The sequence below is a fragment of the Globicephala melas genome, chromosome 4, assembly GCF_963455315.2.
Source record: "Globicephala melas chromosome 4, mGloMel1.2, whole genome shotgun sequence".
In the NCBI taxonomy this organism is placed as follows: Eukaryota; Metazoa; Chordata; class Mammalia; order Artiodactyla; family Delphinidae; genus Globicephala; species Globicephala melas.
This window is the reverse complement of record NC_083317.1, coordinates 44,591,588-44,616,530: the sequence shown is the minus strand read 5'-3', so window position 1 is coordinate 44,616,530 and position 24,943 is coordinate 44,591,588. Positions and strand designations below refer to the sequence as shown.

Below are 24,943 nucleotides of genomic sequence, written 5' to 3'. Positions count from 1 at the left end.
TCTTATAGTGCCCTTGTGTGATTTTGGTATCAGGGTAGTGCTGGCCTCATTAAAAGAGTGTGGAAGTGTTCTCTCCTCTTATTTTTTAGAAGAATTTGAGCAGGATTAGTACCATGATTCTTCAAATGTTTGGTAGAATTCACTGGTGAAGCCATCTGGTCCTGGACTTTACGCTATTAGCTGTGGGTTTTTTTTTTTTTTTAAGATGTTGGGGGTAGGAGTTTATTAATTAATTTATTTATTTTTGCTGTGTTGGGTCTTTGTTTCTGTGGGAGGGCTTTCTCTAGTTGTGGCAAGTGGAGGCCACTCTTCATCGCGGTGCGTGGGCCTCTCGTTGCGAAGCACAGGCTCCAGACGCGCAGGCTCAGTAGTTGTGGCTCGTGGGCCTAGTTGCTCTGCAGCATGTGTTCAACCAGGGCTCGAACCCGTGTCCCCTGCATTAGCAGGCAGATTCTCAACCACTGCACCACCAGGGAAGCCCCAGCTGTGGGGTTTTTGATTATTGATTCAATCTCCTTAGTAGTAAGTTGTCTGTTCAGATTTTCCATTCCTTCATGATTCGGTCTTGATTCTTAGTATGTTGGTTACATCCACATATTTTGGATGTAATGTGTTGATTACATCCACATATTTTTAATTTTTTCAATTATCTTTCTATTACTGATTTCAATTGTGGTTGAAGCTGACATGATGATTTTTATTCTTTAAATCTGCAAAGGTATTTTTTATGGTCAAGAATCAGGTATATCTTTGTGAATGTTGCATGTGAGCTTGATAAGAATGTGCATTCCGCTGTTGTTGGATAAAGTAGTCTATAGATGTCAATTATATCCAGTTGATTGATAGTTTTGTTGAGTTCAATATGGGCTTATTGATTTTCTGCCTGCTGGATATGTCCATTGCTGATAGAGGGGTTGAAGTCTCCAACTATGGTAGTGTGTTCATCTATTTCTCCTGGCAGTTCCATCAGTCATTGCCTTAAAAAGTATGTGCTCTGTTGTTAGGCATATACACATTAAGGACTGTAATGTTTCTTGAAGAAATGGTCCCTTTATCATTTTATAATGCCCTACTTTACCCTTAATAACTTGCCTTGCTGTGAAGTCTGTTCTGTCTGAAATTAATACAGCCTCTCATGTGTTCTTTTGATCATTTTTAGGATGGTGTATTTTTCTCCATCCATTTACTTTTTTTTTCATCCATTTACTTTTAATCCATATGTTTCTTTATATTCAAAGTGGGTTTCTTAAATTCCATACATATATGTTAGCATATGGTATTTGTCTTTCTCTTTCTGACTTACTTCACTCTGTATGACACACTCTAGGTCCATCCACCTCATTACAAATAGCTCAATTTCGTTTCTTTTTACGGCTGAGTAATATTCCATTGTATATATGTGCCACATCTTCTTTATCCATTCATCCGATGATAGACACTTAGGTTGTTTCCATCTCCTGGCTTTTGTAAATAGAGCTGCAATGAACATTTTGGTACATGACTCTTTTTGAATTATGGTTTTCTCAGGGTATATGCCCAGTAGTGGGATTGCTGGGTCATACGGTAGTTCTATTTGTAGTATTTTAAGGAACTTCCATACTGTTCTCCATAGTGGCTGTACCAATTCACATTCCCACCAGCAGTGCAGGAGTGTTCTCTTTTCTCTACACCCTCTCCAGCATTAATTGTTTCTAGATTTTTTGATGATGGCCATTCTGATGGGTGTGAGATGATATCTCATTGTAGTTTTGATTTGCATTTCTCTAATGATTAATGATGTTGAGCATTCTTTCATGTGTTTGTTGGCAGTCTGTTTATCTTCTTTGGAGAAATGTCTATTTAGGTCTTCTGCCCATTTTTGGATTGGGTTGTTTGGTTTTTTTGTTATTGAGCTGCATGAGCTGCTTGTAAATTTTGGAGATTAATCCTTTGTCAGTTGCTTCATTTGCAAATATTTTCTCCCATTCTGAGGGTTGTCTTTTCATCTTGTTTATGGTTTCCTTTGCTGTGCAAAAGCTTTGAAGTTTCATTAGGTCCCACTTGTTTATTTTTGTTTTTATTTCCATTTCTCTAGGAGGTGGGTCAAAAAGGATCTTGCTGTGATTTATGTCATAGAGTGTTCTGCCAATGTATGCTAACACATATATATGGAATTTAAGAAAAAAAAATGTCATTAAGAACCTAGGGGTAAGACAGGAATAAAGACACAGACCTACTAGAGAATGGACTTGAGGATATGGGGAGGGTGAAGGGTAAGCTGTGACAAAGTGAGAGAGTGGCATGGACATATATACACTACCAAACGTAAAACAGATAGCTAGTGGGAAGCAGCCACATAGCACAGGGAGATCAGCTCGGTGCTTTGTGACCACCTAGAGGGGTGGGAAAAGGAGGGTGGGAGGGAGGGAGATGCAAGAGGGAAGAGATATGGGAACATATGTATAACTGATTCACTTTGTTTTAAAGCAGAAACTAACACACCATTGTAAAGCAATTATACTCCAATAAAGATGTAAATAAATAAATAAATAAATAAATAAATAAATAAAGTGGGTTTCTTGTAGAGAACATAGAGTTGCGTCTTGTTTTTTGGTCCACTCCATCAGTCTCTGTCTTTCATTTCATCCATTTAGATCACTAACATTAAATGTGATTATTGGTATAACTGGATAATATCTAACACGGTCATTACTGCTTTCTATTTGTTGCCCTTGCTCTTTGTTCCTATATTTCTCTTCACTCTTTTCCTACCTTTTGAAGTTTAATTCCATTTAATTAAATGAAATTTCATTTCATTTTCTCTCCTTTATTAGCACATCAGTTATACTTCTTTTTTCACTTCTTTTAGTGGTTGCCCTTGAGTTTGCAATATACATTTACAACTAATGCAAGCCTATTTTCAAATAACACTATACCTCTTTGTAGGCAGTGTACCTTATAATAACAAAATAGTCTTATTTCCTCCTCTTTCCCATGTATCACTGCTGTCATTCATTTCACTTATATATAAACATACATACATATACATGCATTTCTTTTTGTTTCATTCTCAGGATTTCCATCTCTCTGCTTATGTTGCCCATCTGTTCTTGCATGCTGTCTAATTAATCCATTAGAGCCCTTAGCATAGTAATCATAGTTGTTTTAAATTCCCAATCTGATAATTCCAACACCCCTGTCATGTCTGGTTCTGATGCTTGCTCTGTCTCTTCAAACTGTGGTTTTTGCAATTGGTATACCTTGTAATTTTTTTTCTTGATAGCTGGACATGTTCTACCCAGCAATGGTTCCTGTGGCTGTTTCTGTTTGTGAGGCTCTGCTCTGGGAAGCTGTAACTCCCTGCATCTGCCTGTCTGTCTTTCCAACCTTGGGGGCAAGCACTTTGCCCTGTGTCCTCCCCTCTCTTACGGATCAAAGAAGAGTTGATTTTTCAGTCTTTTCAGGTTTTTGCTTATTGTTAGAACCAAGTGGTGACTCGCAAGCTCCTTATATGTGAAACTGAATTTTTTTATGCCCAGATAGACTTTTTTAGATTAGCTTCATTCTTTTCTGCCTTTGAAGCACTAATGAAAAACTTTAAATCTGCATGTTGCATTATCTCTCTCTCACACACACACACACACAAAACCCACAGGTAATATACTCGTTCTGTATTAGAAGTTAAAACAGGAAAAAACTATACTGTCGATTTCAAGATCATGGAAAAAAATGCAGTCAGTGCGCCTGACATTAATACTAACAGTACAAGTAGGGGAGGAACATGGGAATGTGCTGCTCACCAAAAAAATGCACCTTTTGGCTATTTATCAGTAAATCAATAATAAGTATATCAGAATATCACATTGATATTCTGGGTCATTATTACCTTCATATCTTTTTTTAAAATTCTAGAACATTCTTATAAAAATGTAACTTTTCAATGATGAAAAAAAATTCCCTTCACATCACTCACCAAAATAACTAAAAATAATTCTGAAGTTGCTGTATCAGCTAATAAAAGCCGATCAATTAGCCAATATTTATTCCCTACTACATGCTTAATAGGGTGTTAACAAGAGTAGGAAGAAAGATGTTCAAAATTCACCACAAAAATGTATTTATAAAGATAGATTTGGGTTGGACCTGAGTATGAGTATTTTTTCAAAGGCCCCCCATAAGATTTTGATGGACAGCCAGAGTTAAGAACCTCTGGCTTTTAATAATAAAGTACAAACCACTTAGGCAGAGCTGATCAAAGCTCTTCATGTCCTGACCCCTGTCTATTTTTCATCCTTTATCTCCTGCCTCTCTCTTCCTTATAGTCTCTATCTATTCGTAACTATTTACCAGGACCCCGCGAAATGCTATTGTATTTTTTGCCAGGCCCTTGAACCTGTTATTCCATCTATCTGGAATAATTTGTAATCACTAGTCACCTAATGAATAATGACTAGTATTTTAACACTCAGCTCAAGCTTCTCTTTCTATATGAAGTCCTTCTTGATGCCTGAAAGTACATGTGACCACATCTTCCTTCCTTCAAAGCCATTGGTAACCTGTACCTACTTCCATCACCACACTGACAAGAAGTTGTCTCCACCCATTTGACTTTCCCTTCCTATTAGACAAGAAATTCATAAAGAACTACGTTTACTTATATTTGTATCCCTGACAAAGGGCCACTAGTAATATAGTTAATTGTGTTATTTCAAAGATAGTAAACTAGGTTTGATTCCAAAATTTTGTACATAACTTACTAGCTTATGACCTTGAGGAAATTCCTCAGACTCTCTATGAGGTAGCTGTCAAATTCAGTTGTCAAATTGGAATAATATGACTTACTTCCTAGTTTAAAGGAATGAAGCAATGCATGAAAGTCCTTAAAACATAGTAATCAGTAGATAAATATTAACTATTATATTATTGTGACTGTTGTTGTGTGACCAATATTAACTATTATATTATTGTGACTGTTGTTGTGTGGCCATATATATATATATATATATATATATATAGTATATTCCATTTATAAATTCTCAAAATAAAACTAAATAGGTGTTATTTTTGCTATTATATAGATAATTAAAACAAGGCTAAGACAGTAGCCATTTTCTAAGAAATTAATTTTAATAAGGCATAGGACTGGAATTCAGACCCAGGCTTATTTGATTGTGCAACATTGAACAGAGTAAAAATTAAACAAATATAACGAGATACATATCAAGTATCTTACCAAACTTTAACAGGAAGATATTTCTGCTTTATAGATTACCATTTCCTACCACTACTAAATCCAAGCAGAAACCTCCCCTTAACTCATCTTTAATCTCCTCTTAGAGTTGGAAGGAGAAAAAAAAATTCAGGGTTTTTAGGCTATTACCCCTCTATTCTTGGCAATTCAGAGCAACTCTGGCATCTTGAGCTTTTATTGTCCCTAATATTTCAGAGCTAAGGTATCAATATACCTTCTAAGTATACACTTCCTACTTACTTCTAGCTCTCCCTTCTCATTTTTCTTTTCACTACATTTATTTTTGAACAGAAGAAACCTAGGTTATACATGACTTTCCCTAATTCCATGGCTGTTTGTTTTAATTAGAAAAATCTATGGGCAGAAGACCATGCACAGTCTCCATTATGGTCTTTGTGTAATAGCAATCATTTTTCTACATTTTTTCCTGTTTAATTCACTAGTAGTCAAGGCCTGGGTATATGCAAAAGTTATGCTCTACATGAACTGAAATACATGTAAACAGTCATCTAACAGGTACAGCAGAGATCTTCCTTAAGATTTTCTATCTTTCTCTCAAGAGTTATTAAGGATGACACTTTTTTGATATTTAAATAAACTTAATTTATACAAATTTATAATTTATGGTTCTCAGATCATGATGTTTTCCAAAAATATTTAGTCATAGTCTGTTTCTATTTTGTTATTGGCAGTTTTGAAGGAAAATAATACTTTTATGTACCTTTCTCAATGCCCTTACAAAGAGGCACATCAGGTTCCAGAAAAATGTTATTAGCTCTCTTAGTCTGGATTAGCTTTCCTAGTCTAGATCTCTTTTACATCGTAACAGATGATGTATTTATTCAATTATATGCAGGGAAACAATACAGTGTGTTGGTTAAGAATGTACGCTTTGGAGCTATAATGTGTAAATCCAAATCCTTACTCTGCATGTTAGTTTCATAGTGCTGCCATAACGAAGTACCACAACTGGGTTAGAACAACAGAAATTTACTGTTTTACGGTTCTGAGAGCTAGAAATCTTAGATCAAGAGGTCAGCAGGGTTGGTTCCTTCTGAGAACCATGAGGTAGAATCTGTTTCATGACTCTGTCCTAGCTTAAGGTTGTTTGCTGGCAATCTGTGGTGTTCCTTGGCTTGTAGATCCATAACTGCAATATCTGCTTTAATCTTCACATAGCCTTCTCCCTGTGTGCATGTCTATCTCCGAATTTCTCCCTTTTAATCAGTACACCAGTCATATTGGATTAGGGGCCCACCCTACTCCAGTAGGACCTCATCTAAACTAATTACATCTGCAACAACTTCATTTCCCAAAAAGGTCATATTCTTAGGTACCTGAGATTAGGACTTAAACATAGGAATTTGGGGGGGACTCAATTGAATGCATAACACTCTATTACCATTTAACACTGTGACAAGTTACTTAACCTATTTTGTGTCCTAATTTCCTTACCTATAAAACTGAGATAAAAATGATTAACTTTATGGGTTGTTGTAAAGATTACACAACTGAATACGTTGAAGTACTTAGAATGGTGCCTAGAAAGGAGTAACCACTCAAAAACTCAGAATTTATACTGCATTTGAACAGCTATTTCTGGGAAAATGTCCCATAGAAATGTAATTATTTTGAAATGAAACACTAGCAATCTTAAAATCCAAACCCCTTAAAACATCATTTACTCTATATTTTTAAAATATAACATTTAGAGGCATATCAATTTTGTTTCTATAGTTTAGGAATTGGTTTATTTTTAAAAGCACAATAATTGTGTACGGAAGTTGGATCAATATTGGGCACAATATTTTGTGTCACAAATTTTCTCATGTTAGCCAGGCACACAGTAATGACCAGAATATTGTACAGTATTTTGAATGCACTGAAATTTTGTGTAAGCCACTTGGTAAAAGTCAAATTTCTTGTAAAGAAAAGGTTAGTTCAGGCCATCTATATTGTTTCCTTATCTTCTATACTGCAGGATAAGAGTTTTATCATAACAAGGGATATTTCAAATTGTACTTGAGTAAAAGCAAATATATGCTATCCTTTCGGGAGACTGGCTTCATGATTCTATTATAATATGTCTCCTAAATTGCTAATACTCTATTGAGGGTAGTAGTAATATGATGCCTAACTCCTCTGGGCTGAACTGGGAGACACTATAGACTCTAATTATAAAAAGTCATATTCATTTCATAATTGAGTTTTTAGTGTAAGGGCTGAAATTCTAAAAGAAGTTATTTGGATGATTATATTATACTATCAGTGATTAGACATGTGCTAGGTTTTGGCCACCCATTATCCATTCCACTTGTTTTAGTGACAGAATTTTTAAGGAATTCCTTGTCCCCCACAGTGTCCAGTCACGGTAAGGTTGTCAATCAAGGCGTCCTACTCTTTCTATGATGCAGGGGCTCATGACCCAATGTAGGCCATTCAGACTCCCTCTTGCAGAACTGATATTTTTAGCTGAGTAATACAATTATAGGGAAAAAAGGGTTGAAATCAATTCAGCCCAATGAGACTGATGATTAATTCCTGATGTCTAGATCCCAGGTGCTGCCCTGATTCTTATCCTTTGCTAAAGTTGGTTCTCTAGGAGTCTCTTCAGTTCTGTGGAATCATCTTATCCAAAGTCTTATAAATCCAACATTTATATTATAAATCCAATTTTTATTTATAAGATATCAAATTCCTTATAAATTTCTTTTCTGCTTATTTTAGCTAGCTTTAATCCCTATTTGCTTCAATGGATAAAGATAGGGATCCCTAAGTCAGGGTTTCTCAAACCATCTGCATCTACATTTAGCAGAGTGTTTATTAAAAATGAACAGTCCTAAACACTATCTTTAACACACTAAATCCAACTCTTTGGTAGTGGGGCTCAGCAATCTGTCATTTGAAAAAGTTCTTCAGCAGTTCTTATATACATTAAGACTTGATAGTTGCTATGCTAGATCTGAATTGAGGGAAAATCAAAAGTAGTCCAAAAGGAGGAGTCTCTGGGGCTGAAGACTCAAACTGTACAGCTTCTCATTAGATACTTAAATTGTCATTATTGCTCATTAATCAAGACTGCTTGTACAGTGCCTAACAAGCAGTTTAAACATCTGGACAAATTAGTAAACAAACAAATGATAAACATACAAGCAAAAGCACACAGTAATGGGCCTTACAACCACAAAAATAATATATATAAAGAAAATGGGAGTAAAAATGGCATATTACTTAAAGTCATAACTATTAAATGCTAATTTTAAAAAGTTGTATAATCCAGTAAAAGAAATCCTTCTTTATAAATAATTTTCCAAAAAAATCTTCTATTCTTTTAAAACAGATTATCAATATTTATAAGTAATATAGGTTAAGTGTTTTAGAAATTTCTCTAGACATTAATGTAGAGGAACAATATTTAAATTCAATACCTTTGCATTTTTAATATTCTAGGAGTTGCCTGAAATTCTCCTTCTCATTTAGAAAGTACACTGATCTAACAGGCTTAAGGCCTGCTTTCTTTTTCCTTTGTGGTTACTAATTTGCTCTATCAGCTTTGCCAAGTAACTTAACGTCCATATAAATTCCATTAGTAAAATAAGTGCAGTAATTTATGGTGCTTACTTACTTTGGAAAGGTGGAATAAAAAGATAAAGTGGTAGAATTAAATTAATATACACAGTTGAAAAGCATTCGGTCTTTTTCTTCATTTTTCCTACTATGTCAAATCCTCCATCAACTGAAGATACATTTTTACAGGTGTATTAATGGGAGAGACTGCTGAGTACAAAACATTTTTGAGTTTTTCAGAGAAACATCCTCTTTAAGTACAAAGATGCTATCCATTTATTTTGAACTTAAATTAGAACTGATTTCTATTCTTGTTTTTCTGAAGTATAACAGAGTTTGATAAAATGCTGGAGGTGAAGATAGGGGAAATGGTTAACATCGCAGTCAAGCGAACAATTTCAAATAGAACAACAGACACCATCATTTTTAAACCATACTCTTGGCTACTCTAAACAAATCCCAGAATCTCCATCAGACTGCTCCTATTGCAAAGGCTTCCTTCCTTGTTCTCCTATCATCTCTCTTATGTGCTCTCTCAGTAGCAAAACAAGTTTTTCCACCATCTCACATTGAGGGATTTGGGACTCCTGTTGATGCACATGCCCTCATTGAAGAAATTTTTACAAATAAAGGAAGTTATGTCTCTATGAAGATGTTCCTATCTGGGGGCATTGACTTTGATGCCAATTCTTCAGTTTGATAAATAAGGCTGAAATGAAAAGTCCTGTATATAAATTTTGGCCTGTCTTTATCCATGCATTCCCCTAGAATTTAAATTCATAAAAGTGGAATTAATAATCTAAGTATATGAATATTTTTCAACTTTCTGCTTAACTGCTTTCTAGAACATTTTACATCTTCAAAAGAAATGTTTGTTGTCATAGCACACTCTGAGGCATGATATATATTAACCTGAAGCCATAACACATCTAGAAAATACAGTTAAATAGGATGTGCAAAGAGTCTCTACACATTAAAAAAACTAAAAAATAACTGAGAAAAAGATTAATAGACATCACTCCATAAAATTATAAACTCTTCCAAAAAGATTAAGTGTTGAGAAATAATCACTGAGGAAGGAAAGTTCCTTGATTTCAGCTAGATATTCAGCCTAAATTCTTACTCAAATTCTCAACACCCTTTCAACTTTTTTCTAGCTTTTCCACTCAAGGAGTTTTTCCAAGCTACACAATATTGGAAGATTGTGTATGTATGTGGATCCAGCATAATGTCACACCTGCAGTAGAGCCACGTGCAAACGCTTTTTTGTCATCCTCATTCCATGTGGTAAATGTTCCTATAACTTGAGCCTACCTTTCCTCCCCCTCTTCTACCTACCTATAACTAGGTAGGTATCAGCCATTCTTGTTCATGTGAATATTAGATAAGTGAATTTGGGAGGATTTAGATTAAAATTGGAAGGTAAGAAACCCCACTTCAGCATAAGTTACATTAGTTACAACTGACCTTTTGTCAGGTAGCTTATCGTTTGTATATAAAGCACTATTAGAGTGACTGGTAAATGGGCATTTATTCCCCAACTGCCTATTGTTCAATGTGTGCATGTCATCAGAAGCAAATATCAGAGGGGAAAAACGATAAGTGGAAAAATTTGGAGGCTGAAGCCAATCTTGATATACAAACAGTAATAAACATAATTAAAGGTAACTTGGGGGAATACTTGGCATTAACATGACATATGTAAGTAGTATATAAAGAACTTACACATAAAAGAAAATCATAATCATTCCAATTTAAGACTAGCTAAAGAAGATAAATTTAAAATAGTCCATTTGCATGAAATATTCCCTAATTTTGAATTAGAAGAGAATTAAGTCCAAAATTTTTATAAGAAATTGAGAGCAACTGACTGAACAGGATAATCTTGGACCTGGACAATAAGTACATCAGAGACAAGTATATTAAAAAGAAAATTTATGGCTTTCTCCTTAGTTATATAGATACTATTTAAGCTTCCTACACTCTGGTGCCACATTAGAAGCAGAACTTCCAACCAAGCTAGTGTGCATTTGGAGGATGGGATCTATTCCATAATAAATGTGGCATATGTGTGGTGGGATGTACTTAAAATCATAATGTTTTACAATTAAGATATCAAACCTCAAAAAATATCCTCAATCTAGTAAAGCCTGACAACAACTCAGATTCTCACAGCCCAGGCAAATCATCTGCTGGAGGAGAAAATACTTTAAAGACTTATGATACATACTCTAGCACAGAATTAAAATAATTTTTATGACATGGCAATACATGACCATATTCTAGGTATTGTGTAATGATTAAAGGAGAAGAAATATTAATCCAATCATAATATACCTTTATAAAGATATTTATTTTCATAAGTTAGAAATAACGCCTGCACTAGGGTATTGAAATAATGATCAGGGCAACAACAACAAACCTAGATGCTCACAAAGAGATGAGTAATTCATTAGGCTTTTTAGCAGATTTGTAATTTTTCAATTAATTATTTAAAGTCCAGCTTGTCAAAAGATCTGCAATTATTTCAATTATTATTTTAAATATATCTCTATGTTGAAGGACAGATGAGAACCATAAAATGTTGGATTTGAAAATAATATTATTGTAATTTAGAAACTAAATTGACAGTTTTCAGTGCTTTTTGACATTATAAATGTACAAATCTAAATGTCAACCGCTAATCATGGATAATCTGCCATTGATTTTTCTCTGTTTAAAAATACCAAATTCTGGCAGCAATTTCTATGTTCTTCTCCAGGCACATTTCTCAAATATAAAATACAGGACCTATCAAAGAGTAATTTATCTAATTTCTCAACATAAATGTTAAAGAATACTAGCAATTTCAAAGTTATGAAACACCTCTAAAAACCAATATTTAATAGAGGTAGGGAAGAGAATCACAATAAAACAAGAATGGTAAGAGATGGCAAGAAACTAGAGAAACATTTTTAATCTTTAAATTGCATATAGTGTAAATCATACAGATTTTACAATTTTACCATCATCTAAATATAATCAGTAGAGAAAACCACATACAATCCATTAAAATCAAGATTTTGTGTTATAGTTTTTGTGCTGTTTAAAAGCAGCCACCATCATCAAACACACTATTTCTTAAAGAATATGATAAAACTTTTAATGAAAAAGCCAAGTGGTGCCATTTACTTAAAAACTCTATATATGGAATCTATTAAAAAAAATGGTTATGAAGAACTTAGGGGCAGGACAGGAATAAAGACGCAGACGTTGAGAATGGACTTGAGGACACGGGGAGGGGGAAGGGTAAACTGGGACGAAGTGAGAGAGTGGCATGCACATATGTACGCTACCAAATGTAAAATAGATAGCTAGTGGGAAGCAGCCGCATAGCACAGGGAGATCAGCTGGGTGATTCGTGACTACCTAGAGGGGTGGGATAGGGAGGGTGGGAGGCAGATGCAAGAGGGAGGAGATATGAGTATATATGTATATGTATAGCTGATTCAATTTGTTATAAGGCAGAAACTAACACCCCACTGTAAAGCAATTATACTCCAATAAAGATGTTAAAAAAAAAAAAAAACTATGTTCAATCTAAGATATTATTCACTTGGATTTTATTTTTACCTATACAGAGAGTAAGTTTTAATCTTCAAGTGCAGAATAACTAATTCAAGGTACCTTAAAAATTGAAGTTTCCAGAGGAGTCACTTGTTTTAATTCTCTTATTGCTTATATATATTTATGATGATGAATCCTGATAAATGTGAGACTCATTTTCATTTCCCATAACCCAAGATTCTTTTTTGTTTATAATTTTTAAAATTGTTTCCCTTTCTCTTTGCTATATTGCTAGTATTTAACTGTTAAGTATATCTCTTCAACTTTACAACGTTGTTCTTAATGTCAGGCGCCAGATCCTATTTCATTTCTAGCAGGCACACAAAGTCAGTGCCAATATAGGGTCATGGTCAACATACTGAATGAATATTTTTTCTCAATGTCTCCATATACTAATTCATAGATCAGTGAAAATGGTACTTTTACCTTTTCATCTCTGTAAACAATAGTTCATAGATGTGAACTTATCTATGGAACAGCTAAATCCATATTGCTTTGTCAATTATTCAATGACCTATAAATAGCCTCATTAGTTAAATCTTAAGCTCTCAGAAGTCCAGGGCAAAGTGACCCATCTTTAAGTTTTCTGTTCCCAGCACAGTGAAAAAACATAGTAGGTATCAACAGATTTCATTTAAAACTTGGATGAATATATACTTAATTTTGAACTAATTTGAGAATTCTAGGAAAATATATACAAATAAACCATATAGATTAAGAACTGAAGTGTTTATATATAAGTAATAAAAATAAAAATGAACAAAAACCCAAAGATAACTATATCTATATTACAATGGAAAAGTATTTCAGAACTTTATCGCAGAAACAGGATAAAAATTTCATCTGATTTTAAGGCTTCATAAATTCAGGGAAATTTTTCATTTAGCTTTAACAAGTACTTAAAACTCTAGAATACTAAACTTTAAAATAAATTCTTAAATTTTACTTTTGCTTTACTAGGTAATAGAGCTCTTGAAAAATCTAAAAAAACAGTGCATATATATGCATGAATTTTTGGTCATAAACTAGTGAATATCATAAAGGTTCTTACACATGGAATTTTAAATAAACAAACTACCTGCTATTTTAATAACTGGGGTGAACTCTAGTTTTCTAAACTATAAAATGAAGGTATTATACTATAACACTTTAAGACAGTAAGTTATTATAATATAGGTACAATTTTTGCTCGAATATAGTATCATAAAAATAAAATTGGAGCATGTTATTTTTCACTTATTTTAAAACATGCTAAGCAATACGTTATACCAACAATATGCACTTCTGAAATTCTGTTTCTTTTTCAGATAGAAGTTAGGATCTCTTTCTGACTGCTCCCTCATTAAATTGAACATGTAAAACAGCCAAGGAAACAGGGTAGTTTCCTCATTAAATGTTCTAGTGTTATGAAATTGTTGTGGCTACTGCAGTCTTGGGGTTTTTTGTTGTTGTTGATCAGACATTATAATTGTTAACAAGTGGACTAATGCATAGATTTTATTTAATTTTAGAAACTGACAAAAGTCTTATGATTTTGTGCAATGCTGTTAGTTTGCTCAACTCTTTCCTGTCACACATAATGGCAACTACTAATTATTTTCACTTGCATTCACAGTTTAAATGTTGTCTAAGTATACTTTAAATCCAGAAGGAGAGTGAAAGGAAATTTTCAGAATTTTTTTTTTTAAAGAGATTTAGCTAACGTTGTCTGTCATCAGGACATTTCTATACTTGCAGAGATAAGGCTCTAACCCACGACATTGTTATATATATATATATATATATATAAAACAAGAGAGACTTCTTAACCAATTAGGTTCATTTTAAAAATAGTACCATAATTCAGTTTTTCTCTCCCTATTTTTCTTTCATTTTGCATGTTTATAGCTACTTAGCTACTGTATTATATTTTAAAATAAACTTCAGTTGTCTTAGATATCAATTTTTAGAATAACATTCATTGGCCACTACATAGTTTAATTTTCTAATTAAATGTTTAATTTTAATTATTTTAGCAATATTAAAGTATCATAGCAATATAAGGAACAAATTTCTTCCTTTAAAAGTAAAAATTAAGGTGATATTGAGATATATTTCAACTCATATTTGGAGGCAATCATTTTAATTAGTTTTAGATAATTCTTATTTGGAATACATATTAATGTAATACCTTTTTATTTCCTAGTCATCAAAGGTAGGAAAGTTTTCATATATTGATTTTCTTAAATCATGTGTAAGTACTTTTCCTTATTCTATACATTATACCCTATGTTCTATACAAGAATGTGTTTCTCTTTGCAAGGCTCATGTACCACCAATATGAGTATTATAATAATAATCTGAAAGAATACATAATTATCCTACTGTTATGTTATTAGTAAGTTAACATAAGTAAATAAATTACGTACATAAATATCCCATATATCCACAGATACCTAACATTGTAAGAATAATACATAACTAATTCTACCTCCTGAACATTCAGTTTCTAAGGAGATGTTATATCTTCTATGATCAAAAAGTTAAGTACAACTTTACAACTGAAGTTATAAAATGAAATAGAAGGAATAGGGGTGATTTTTCATTTATATCCAGCAAGTTCAGATCATCAAACAGGCCAACAGCTAGAGGACACAGCAGTATCCTGGGAAAGTAGCTGAATCTATTTTTCAGTACATGGACTGAAAATACATACTTTCATCCCAGTTCCCACTCCAAAGCTTAATTAAAAGGTATGCTTGCTGCTATCTGAAACTGCAGAAACTAGCTTCTTCACCATTAACCATAGTTTTTAATAATAAATCCACCTTAAATAAACACACCATAAAAAGCTCGTCTAACATCCTTCAAACAAAATCTCCCTCTACCTGTCAGTCCATGGAAAGCCATTACAGATGTGAAATATTTATATTTTCTACGCATGGTTGTATTTTTAAATGCATATTTATGTTTACTTTTCATGTAATTAAATAGAATATATGCCCACCCATAAAACTAATATTAGAAGATCCTTGTGAAGCAATTTTACAAATAAACCACATGAAAGTGTTAGTAGTATTACTTTAGCCCCTTCCTTCTCTCCCTCATGATCTCATTTACTGTAAAATTCTTTATCTCATAAAAATCATCAAGTAATTAAAGAGTAAATATCAATTACTCAAGGATATATAACATCAACAGAGAAGACTGATTTTCTAAGGAACAGAGATTGTATGATAATCACTGTTGTAGACTTAGAACCTAGCATAATGCCTGACACAGGGAGATTCTTAATATGTGACTGTTGAGTGACTTATTTTTTTAACTTTGAGATAAACTGTAATGAAATAATAGAAATTACTTTCAAATAAGTGGTACATAAATATATTGAGAATTGAGCAACAGTACTTGTTACATGTTACCATATAACAAATGTGTTTTTAAAGTTTTTCTAATTAATTTTGGATCTAATTTTAAGAAAACAGAAAATTTTCCTGCCAGACTTGGAAAGAGACTGGAAACGCTTCACTGGATCATATATTCTGGGAGGGAAAGTTCTCCTTGAATTCTTATATATGGTAAGTACACTGCCTATCAAATAGTAGGCCTCTGATAAATATCTGTTTGAAGAACGAATGTTTTCACTCAGTTCTAGAATATTTATCATTGAAAAACAAAATTGTATATCCCATAAGAAGTCAATGTTTACTGAAAGGAAATCACTATAAAATATCAATAGTAGGGCTTCCCTGGTGGCGCAGTGGTTGAGAGTCCACCTGCCGATGCAGGGGACACGGGTTCGTGCCCCGGTCCGGGAAGATCCCACATGCCGCGGAGCGGCTGGGCCCGTGAGCCATGGCCGCTGAGCCTGCGCGTCCGGAGCCTGTGCTCCGCAACGGGAGAGGCCACAACAGTGAGAGGCCCGCATACCGCAAAAAAAAAGAAAAAAAAAAAAAATATATATATATATATATATATATATCAATAGTATTCTCCGGAACATTCTAAGCACTAAAGTAAAATATAAGATTTACAATGTTTGAATATTTATATTTAAGAATATTTAGAAATGTTTAAATGAAGCATTTCCAGAGTATGAATTTTCTAAATATATACAAAGTATATATGACTAAGTTAGGAATTTTTATGATTCTATTTAATGATTACATTCATAAATTATTATTATAATGCAACTCACTGTAATGAATAATAACTGGTCAGGGAAATTTTTTAAATTACATGCAATATACTGTTGTTTAGTGGAGAGCCTAATAGTTTCTTCCCTCATCTTAAGATCTCATTTTCTGGATCCCTTATAGGCTTTCTGAACGGGTATTTGTTTCTCTTCATTGAAACAAAATGCAGAGATAAAAGAAGACTAATAGAAAATATGTGAAACACGCTTATTTGATATCTAGTATCACTTACATTTTTGTTTTCAGTAACAGTAATCTGATCATAACAAAGATGAACAAAACTGGTGCATAAGCCAAACTTCCAAATATTGCTCTATATTTTAATAGACTCTGTTGGATTACCATATTGCTTTGTGAAGATGTCTCCGCCCATGTGTGCCATTATCCACTCTGACAAAAAACAACTATATATGGAAAGTTGTCATGTCAAAAATGCATTAAAAAATTTCATTTGTTGATCCAATATGAGTGTACAATGTTATGTACAATGGTTTGACAATGGTTTGAAATAGTAAAACTGTTAAGATTATATTTTAAATCATAGTCTGAGCTGAATAGAGTGGAAAGTGGGCCTCACCCCACCCCTCCTATACTCTGTCAATTATCAATTATAAGCAAGGTCGTTTTTACGGGGAGTAATGGAAAATTTTTTCAGCCCTTTGGAAAAGAAGTGATATGTTGAATATCTACATTTATTTTTCTGTAATGATAAGATGATCCCATAATCCTAACTCCAAAATGTATCTCAAATCCATCTTCTCCTCATCTCACTACCACCACTCTAGCCAGGCCACCATACCCCACCCCCCAGGTAACTGCAACAGACTCCTAATTCTACTCTTGCCATCTTCCAATCATCTCTTTGCTCACTAGCCATAACGCTCTTAAAATGAAAAATGGTTAAAATCTCTCAATAGCTTCCCATTTTACCTAGGATAATATTAAAACCCAGTTCCTTTCCATGGCTTGTTTTCTTCTCTGTGGTATCTGGTTCCTCACTATCTTTCAAACCTTACTTTGTGCTAAATCTCTTCCTTGCTCAGTAAGGTCCAGTCACACTGGACTTACTTCTTCAAACGTGTCAAGCTCATTTCCCTTCAAGGTCACTGACCAGGCAATTCCCTTTACCTAGAATGCACTCCTTCCCATTCTGTACAATTAGCTCTTTCTCATCCTTGAGAATGTGGCTTACATGTCACCTCCCAGATAGGCCTTTCCAACCATCACATTTAAAATAGCAGGTCCCTCCTTTTATTTGCTCAGTGCCTGTATTCTTTCCTGCACAGCATATAGTTTCATTTACTTAAATATTTTTTTGTCAGTCTCCCTTACTAGAAAATAAATTCCATGAGGGCATTTATAAAGTCTGCCTTACTTATTCTTTTTCTCTTCATCATCTAAATATTAAACTCGAAAACACAGTACTCAATAAAATAAGGCAAAGTTGAGGTAATATAATTTCCATTTTTTAAAGAACTAATGTCAGTCTAATGAAATTGCAAGTTGATCAGAACACTATAGATGTAGTATATTAAATTATGTTGCACAATTTTTATATGTATGATATAATATATATAATATTTATTTTAAAATAACACTGTGGATGTATAAACAATTTTTTTTTTTTTTTTCCGGTACACGGGCCTCTCACTGTTGTGGCCTCTCCCGTTGCGGAGCACAGGCTCCGGACGCGCAGGCTCAGCGGCCATAGTTCACGGGCCCAGCCGCTCCGTGGCATGTGGGATCTTCCCGGACTGGGGTACGAACCCGTGTCCCCTGCATTGGCAGGCGGACTCTCAACCACTGCGCCACCAGGGAAGCCCTGTATAAACAATTTAATCCTTCTGTACAAATTTAGTTTGATTACATGATTGACAAAGTACACTGAACAAAGTCAATCCCTTTTCATTACTTAACTATATGTACTGATCTCCACCATATTTATACTCCCAAGAAATGTTGAGTCAAGAACACAATGAAGAAACTTCTATTACTTTGGGGGTTCAGTTGACTATGTACACTGTAAAATAAGATCTGTTCTCTCGCCATTTAGGACAAATGAAATATATAGTCAGAAGTACTCATATGTGTGAAAAGAAAAGAATGAAAGAGAAAGATTGAGATATGGTGCTTGTCATAGGGAAAGAGGATTGGTGGAAGGAAATACAAGAAATCTATGATGCCTTTTGCACTTACGTTATTTATACCAGCAGTGATTAGTGAAGAAGGGAATTTCAACTCTAGTATTTTTCTCAATATTTAATTTTGTAACATAAAAGTAATACAAATTCCTTATTAGAAAAGTTGAAAATATTAAAAATGTAAAATGATGTTATTTAACCACTAATTTTAGATATATATTTTCCCCTTGGGAAAATCTCAATTAAAACTGCTTTATTCATGTTATTCCTAGTTTGAAGAAGAGATCCTTAAAGAACAATGTATAATTTTTGTGTAAGAAAAAATTTTTAGACAGTGTTATCCCAAACCCAGAGCAAAAAACATTTAGGTGATCAATGCATATCAATGATATTTTATATTTCTATTTTAAACACTAATCATAATGACTAATTACACAATGGCTTATTTCAATTTGTAAATGCATAATAAAATTGCATTCTAGGTTGTTTTTATACTTATGGTAAATAAGAAAACATGAGATTACAATCTGCACCTTTACAACTATAGTTTATTGCTGAAAATAAATTTTATATAAGTGAAAGGTCTTTTAGAAATATTCTTTATAAATCATTCAGTTTTCCTTATTTAACACAACGTTAAATATTTTCAGTAAAGTTCACTCTTGACCTTTCCGAAAATATTTCAATTCCTCCCCTCCAATAAATATTAGAACAACAGACTTATAGTTTGTGAACAACACTTATGGAAGTTCAACTAATTTGGGGCTATGAATTTTATTAAGCAGATATTTTTCTGCTCACCTGTGTTCACCTGTATTTACACACAACTTAGTGTATTTTACACTCAATTCATTCAAATTAATAAATTCAATGAAACTAATGATTCAGACTACTGTTTTCCTTGTTTATTTCATTTGTCACTGAATTTCCTGGGTGCAGGAGAAAGATCAATTCACACAATCTTGGTAGTAAAATGAGCTCTCTAGACTCTCATATTCAAACCATATTTTGATTTAATATATTATTTGAGTATTGATTATTTTGGGAAACATGAGTCACACCCTGAGAGATGCATCAACTCTTAGACTAAAGCAGAGTAATCTCTGAATTAATGGATCCCTGGTGGCTACTAACCACTGTTATTGATACACCTGGTTACTTACATATGAAACAAGATTGTATTTTATATTCTCCTAAGTATCCTACTAGTACGGAAATAAAAGTTTACATATATTAAGAGGGTAAAATCTGTTATTTTTACATAAAAATTACCAACACGAAATAAATACTATGGTTTTAAATAGAGGGAAAACTAATGGAATAAGAGAAATCTGAGTACAAATCATGCTTTCACTTACTTAATCAGATGAAGTGATCTAGGAAGCAACTCTACTTTTTGATGGATTCAAGGAGGTTTGGGTAACAGGAAAAGAGAGTCAAACTGATTTGTCTTTATAGTGCAGAGCTTCACAGCAGTTAAAAAAACAAGAGAAGAGATGCTTCCTGTACTCAAGTTACTCTTAGCACCATCTTAAGCACCAGGTTAAAAATGAGGTAGTTCACTTTTTTGATAGTTTTACTATGCCTACGTATGGAAAACTAGGAAATGGGAAGAGGGTGATTCCTTCATTCAACCATGAAAGATTTTATATGATTTGGTAAAAATAGATAAATAACATTAAAAAGTTTACCTTGTGAATATCCTTAATGAGAAGGCAAATTAAATAAAAATGAAATTTTACCCTCCATAACAAATTTTAAAAATAAAACATGAATTCCATTAGCTCTTAGGATGAAAAGTTACTAGGAAAATGAATACGATATCCTTAAAATTAACTATTCATCATATTACTGATGTTTATTATTATGTGTAAAATCTGATTTATATTTTACATTAGTATTTCTATATTGTGTACATACTATAATAATTCTGTAATACCTCATGTTTTCAATGTTTACAAATTGGTAAGATATGTTGATTCATGTCATCTATTTATGAAGCTACAAATAAGAAAATATCCCCCAAGTGTTCATAAAAATAACATTTTGAAGTTCCACATTTTATTAACTATTAGCATGATGATTTCAGTATTCGAAAATTATCTCAAAGTATTATTAGGCATAATTTCTAATCACTATGACTTTAGGCTGTAAAAAGCATTTTATGAGGAATCATTTGTGTCTGATGAAAAAAATCTGAGCATATTTTCTCTATAATCTTCTGTTGAAGAACTCCTCTAAATTTTACCCAACTTAGCCTTTAGGCACTATATTAGCCAAGTGTAATGCATAGCCTGTGTTTTCAGTATGTTAGTGCAAGTTCAAATTAAGAGTTTTAGGAGACTACCTTTACTTCTTATTTAATTGTTGGGTAAACTGAGTAATACTAACACTGTTAAGCTAACTTATAAAAACACACATAAATTACATATAATCGGTAAATATTTTAGTTAAAATGTCTTTTAAAAGTATGAGAAAGTCATTAAAATAGATAAAAATTACTGCAAAATGTTAACAAACAACTTCTCTATGTCCTTAAATTTAATATGAATAGCTGAAATGTCATATTTTAACATTTGACACATTTTGGTAGAATGGCACTTTAGTCATGTGAAGAGTGTAACATGTGTTTTATTTATGTTGGTATCCTCAGGGCCTTGGATGGTTACCAGCACTTAATGAAAAAATATATGTTGTTTTAGGGAAATGATTGCAAGGAAATAACTGTTAAAATATCTCTAGTAAACTTTACTTCAAAGTATACATCTCTTTAGTAGCCCTAGACACATTTGGTACAACATAAATGTCTGATCTTCCAATTATTAAAAATTTCCTCTCTCCTTTCAATGAAAAGGTCAAATAATTACGTTATTTTTAACAATCTTCTATTTTCAGAGGTAGATTAAGTAACTACCCCTTTGATATTTAATGCCAATATTCCTTGAAAACAAATAAGGGATGTGTTTGAAGGTATACACCGCCATAGGAGAGTATGGCACTATAGGTGGTACTCATATGATACATCCTCACAGGCATGATGGTTGTGTAGGATTTTCAAATTGACATATGCATTTGTGATTGCAATTTGGCAGGTCAAAAAAAAAAAAGAGAAAGAATTAGAAAAACATGTCAAAAGTACCAGTTGTATAAATGAGAACAACTGAATACTGATTCTGAATAATTCTAACAAATTGGTCATACATGTTGATAACAAAGAAGAAGGCTGTGTTGTTTTGCCTTCTCTCTCAACCTTCTCACCCTCGCAAAAACAGTGCACACTTTCATGTCATCTGACCTCCATTTATATACCTGCAAATTATTTCGAAGCCTTATATGTTGAATGGTAACTATAATTGAAGTTGTATATTTGAAGTATTTGTAAAAGTGTGACATAACAGGTAACATTGGTAGTCATCACAGTGCCAGTGAGAGCATCAAGCCAGGTACATGCTGGAAAACTTTTACGGTTGTTCATCTCTTAGTCTAGGAGGATTTAGATTATGCAGGTGATGTTTTTTATAGATCCTTAAATATTCATAGCAGAAATCCAATGAGATATGTCTCATAAAGATTGTTGGATAGAAGGCAAGAAAATGTTCAAAAATTCTCAGTGCTTTCCATTCAGTAAACCACACTTTCACTTTTCACACACTATTCATCTTCACTTTACCACTTTACCTGACTTTATAAATAGGATATTCACAACTTGTTAATTCACACCTAACACTTATCCCCCCGGCCCCTTTGGGCATCTGGGCTAGAAATAATTCAGAATAATTTCCAACAAGTCTACGTTCGGTCTGGATGGGGTAAAGGGGTTGCAGCTGGGCGAGGGCGGCTTAGTTTACCGAAGGCAAAAGGCTAGTATTTGGCCAGAGGCTACAGCGAGAGCGACCTGCTTTCTTGAAGGCATGTGGGAGATACCTACATGTTACCGTGCTGTGAGCAACCGCAGAGAGCCAGAAGTCTCCATTAAGCCTGTGCCACAGAGCCTGACCTCCAGCGCAGACCGCGCAGCGGGGAGCGGGCCCGCGGCCGCCAGGGCTGGGACCCAACTGCTGCTGATGCTCACGCATCCGTTTAAAGACACTTGGAAGCAGAAGGAACCGGAATTCGTGAGGTCGCCGGCCCCGGCCGATGTGGACAGGGCGCTCTGGGGAGGGGACACCCTCTACCCCCTTGTGTAGAGAGCCCGGAGAAGCCTACCCCGGGACAAAGTTACCTGCAGAAGGCGACCAATGCACCGGTCCTCAGAGCACCCGCCTCCTCCCGCCCCCTCTCGCTTCTGCGCCCCGTCCCTTACCTTGGTTGTTGGAGACGTGACTGCAGTCGCCCGGCCAAGCTGTCAGCAGAGGCAAGAAGAAACCAAATTGCAAAAGAAATTCCCGGACTTCGCTGCCCCCCATGGCTCTCCCCGGCTCTCTTCTCCCCCTTAAAGAGAAGTGGCAGCAGCGCAGCCAGGTGTTCCGCGTAGGGTACGGGTCCCGGTCCACGTCTTCTTCCTCCTCCTCTTCCTCCTCCACCCGGCCCACAGAGGGTGTCCCGGGGCGCCCCCCGCGCGAGGCCCCGGGGGCAGGGCACGAAGGTCCAGGCTGCCCAGGGGCAGGCGCAGCTGCTTCGGAGGAGGACGCTGCCTGAGGCGCCAGGGAGCTCCTGGCGGCTGTAGGCGAGCGGAATTGCATCCACCGCCGTGTCCCGCTCGCGCGAGGACTATTCTCTTGGGGCCGGGAGAGCGTGCGCGCAGGAGCTAGCTCTGGCTGTAGTTTGGGGGAGGGGAACGAGGGGGCGGGGGAGGGCTCCTCACGGCCGGAAGCGGGGGAGGGACGAGGACCAGGTGCGGCGGGTAGCTCCTGCAGCTCTGACGGCCCGAGCGCCTCTCCGGACTGAAGTGGACTCTTGCAGAGCCAAAAGCAACGAGGGCACAGCAGCTGTGAAGCGGGCGGGGGCCGCGGGAACTTTCCTCCGGCCAGTGCGGCGCGAGCCGAACGACTGAAAAGGCTCTGCGGGGCCACGAGCTGTGCGAGCGAGCTACCGAGCTGCGCCCTCAGCCCCTCGCCTAGGTGGCGACGGCACCGACCCGCAGAGCAGACACTTCCAGCTCGGCCGCGTCTGCGCCGCGCTTCGGCCTCGAGAACCGCTTCCCCGGCATCTCTGAGGCCGCACTTAGTCCCCCAAGCACTTTGCTCCCCATTTCGCGGCAGCAGCGTCCAGCGTTTTAGGGCTAGTCAGCTCCCAACACGGCTACCCCCGACTTCTCTACATTTCTCCCGCCAGAGGGGGGCGAGTGCTGTGGCAAACGCACCGGGTCCGGGATGAGCTTGGCGGTGGCGGACCAGCCTGACCACTCCTCAGCACGGGTCGCCCAAACTTGCCCAGTAGGGCAAGAGCCTCAGCTTTGCGGCCGCCTCCGCTGCTAGTCCTAGGAGAGCGAAGGAAGAGAGCAAGCAGCAGAGGAGAGTCACATCAGGCTGGATAGGGACGGGTGCCTGGCACCACGGCTCACTGAGGTCTTCTCGTCGCCGTGCGGCCGTGACTTCGCAGTGGAGGTCACGAGCATTGTCGCAGCCGTGGGCGCTGGGATTCCGGGGGCCCGGACCGCCTGCAGCGTGGCGGCGTCGGACCTCGCGCTCAGAGAACCCACGGGCTGAGCGGTGCGTGGCCACATCCACAGCGGCGCCGAGTGCCTGCGAGTGAACAGCTCTCTCCGCGCACCCTCAAGCCGCCCCCTCTCGGCGCCCACTCCCTCCCAGCGCTCGGGTCGGTGGGAAGCCGTGGCGGCCCGCTGCCTGCTGGGACTACGCGGCCCTCGCCCCCCAAGGTTGGGAGTAGGGGCCGGGCAACACAGGTGCTAACAGGGTGGGGTCTCAGCGCGCTTGGCCCTCATGCTCTCGCCCCGCGGCCTAGGCGGGCCTAGAGGGCAGGGCTCGAGCTGCGAGCGCAGCTGAGCTCCGCCAAGACTCGCGCTCTGCCCTCCTGACAGCCGCCGCTCGGATGCTGCCAGTTCGGCGCTAGAGGGGGTTAGTCGACAAGAAAAATGCCTCCGCTGCTCTCAGGTGGAAGAAGCTCATCACGCGGAAGGAGGAATGCGCTCAGGTTATACTTCACGCGTTTGTGAAGGGCGCGCCAAGGAACCCGTGTCACTATCGTGGGGGTTCTGTAATACATTTTTGCTGTTATTATTATCATCGTTTTCTTTCTTGAAAAGATTTAGGGTATTACAGTCG

At 36.3% G+C, this 24,943-nt stretch overlaps 1 protein-coding gene across 9 annotated transcripts in view; it reads right to left on the bottom strand.

Annotated features, from left to right (window-relative positions):
* Positions 1 to 24,665, bottom strand: part of EPHA6 (EPH receptor A6) — an 867,394-nt gene extending 842,729 nt beyond the window's left edge. For 5 of the 9 annotated variants that reach the window (XM_060297939.1, XM_060297942.1, XM_060297943.1 and 2 more), the window contains exon 1: positions 23,023 to 24,665. In XM_060297939.1, coding sequence (XP_060153922.1) covers positions 23,023 to 23,401 — 379 coding nt within the window. In that variant the 5' untranslated portion in view covers positions 23,402 to 24,665. The remainder of the gene's footprint in view (positions 1 to 23,022) is intronic. The other 4 variants (XM_060297940.1, XM_060297947.1, XM_060297941.1 and 1 more) reach the window with 2 other exon arrangements.
* Positions 24,666 to 24,943: the final 278 nt, after the last annotated feature.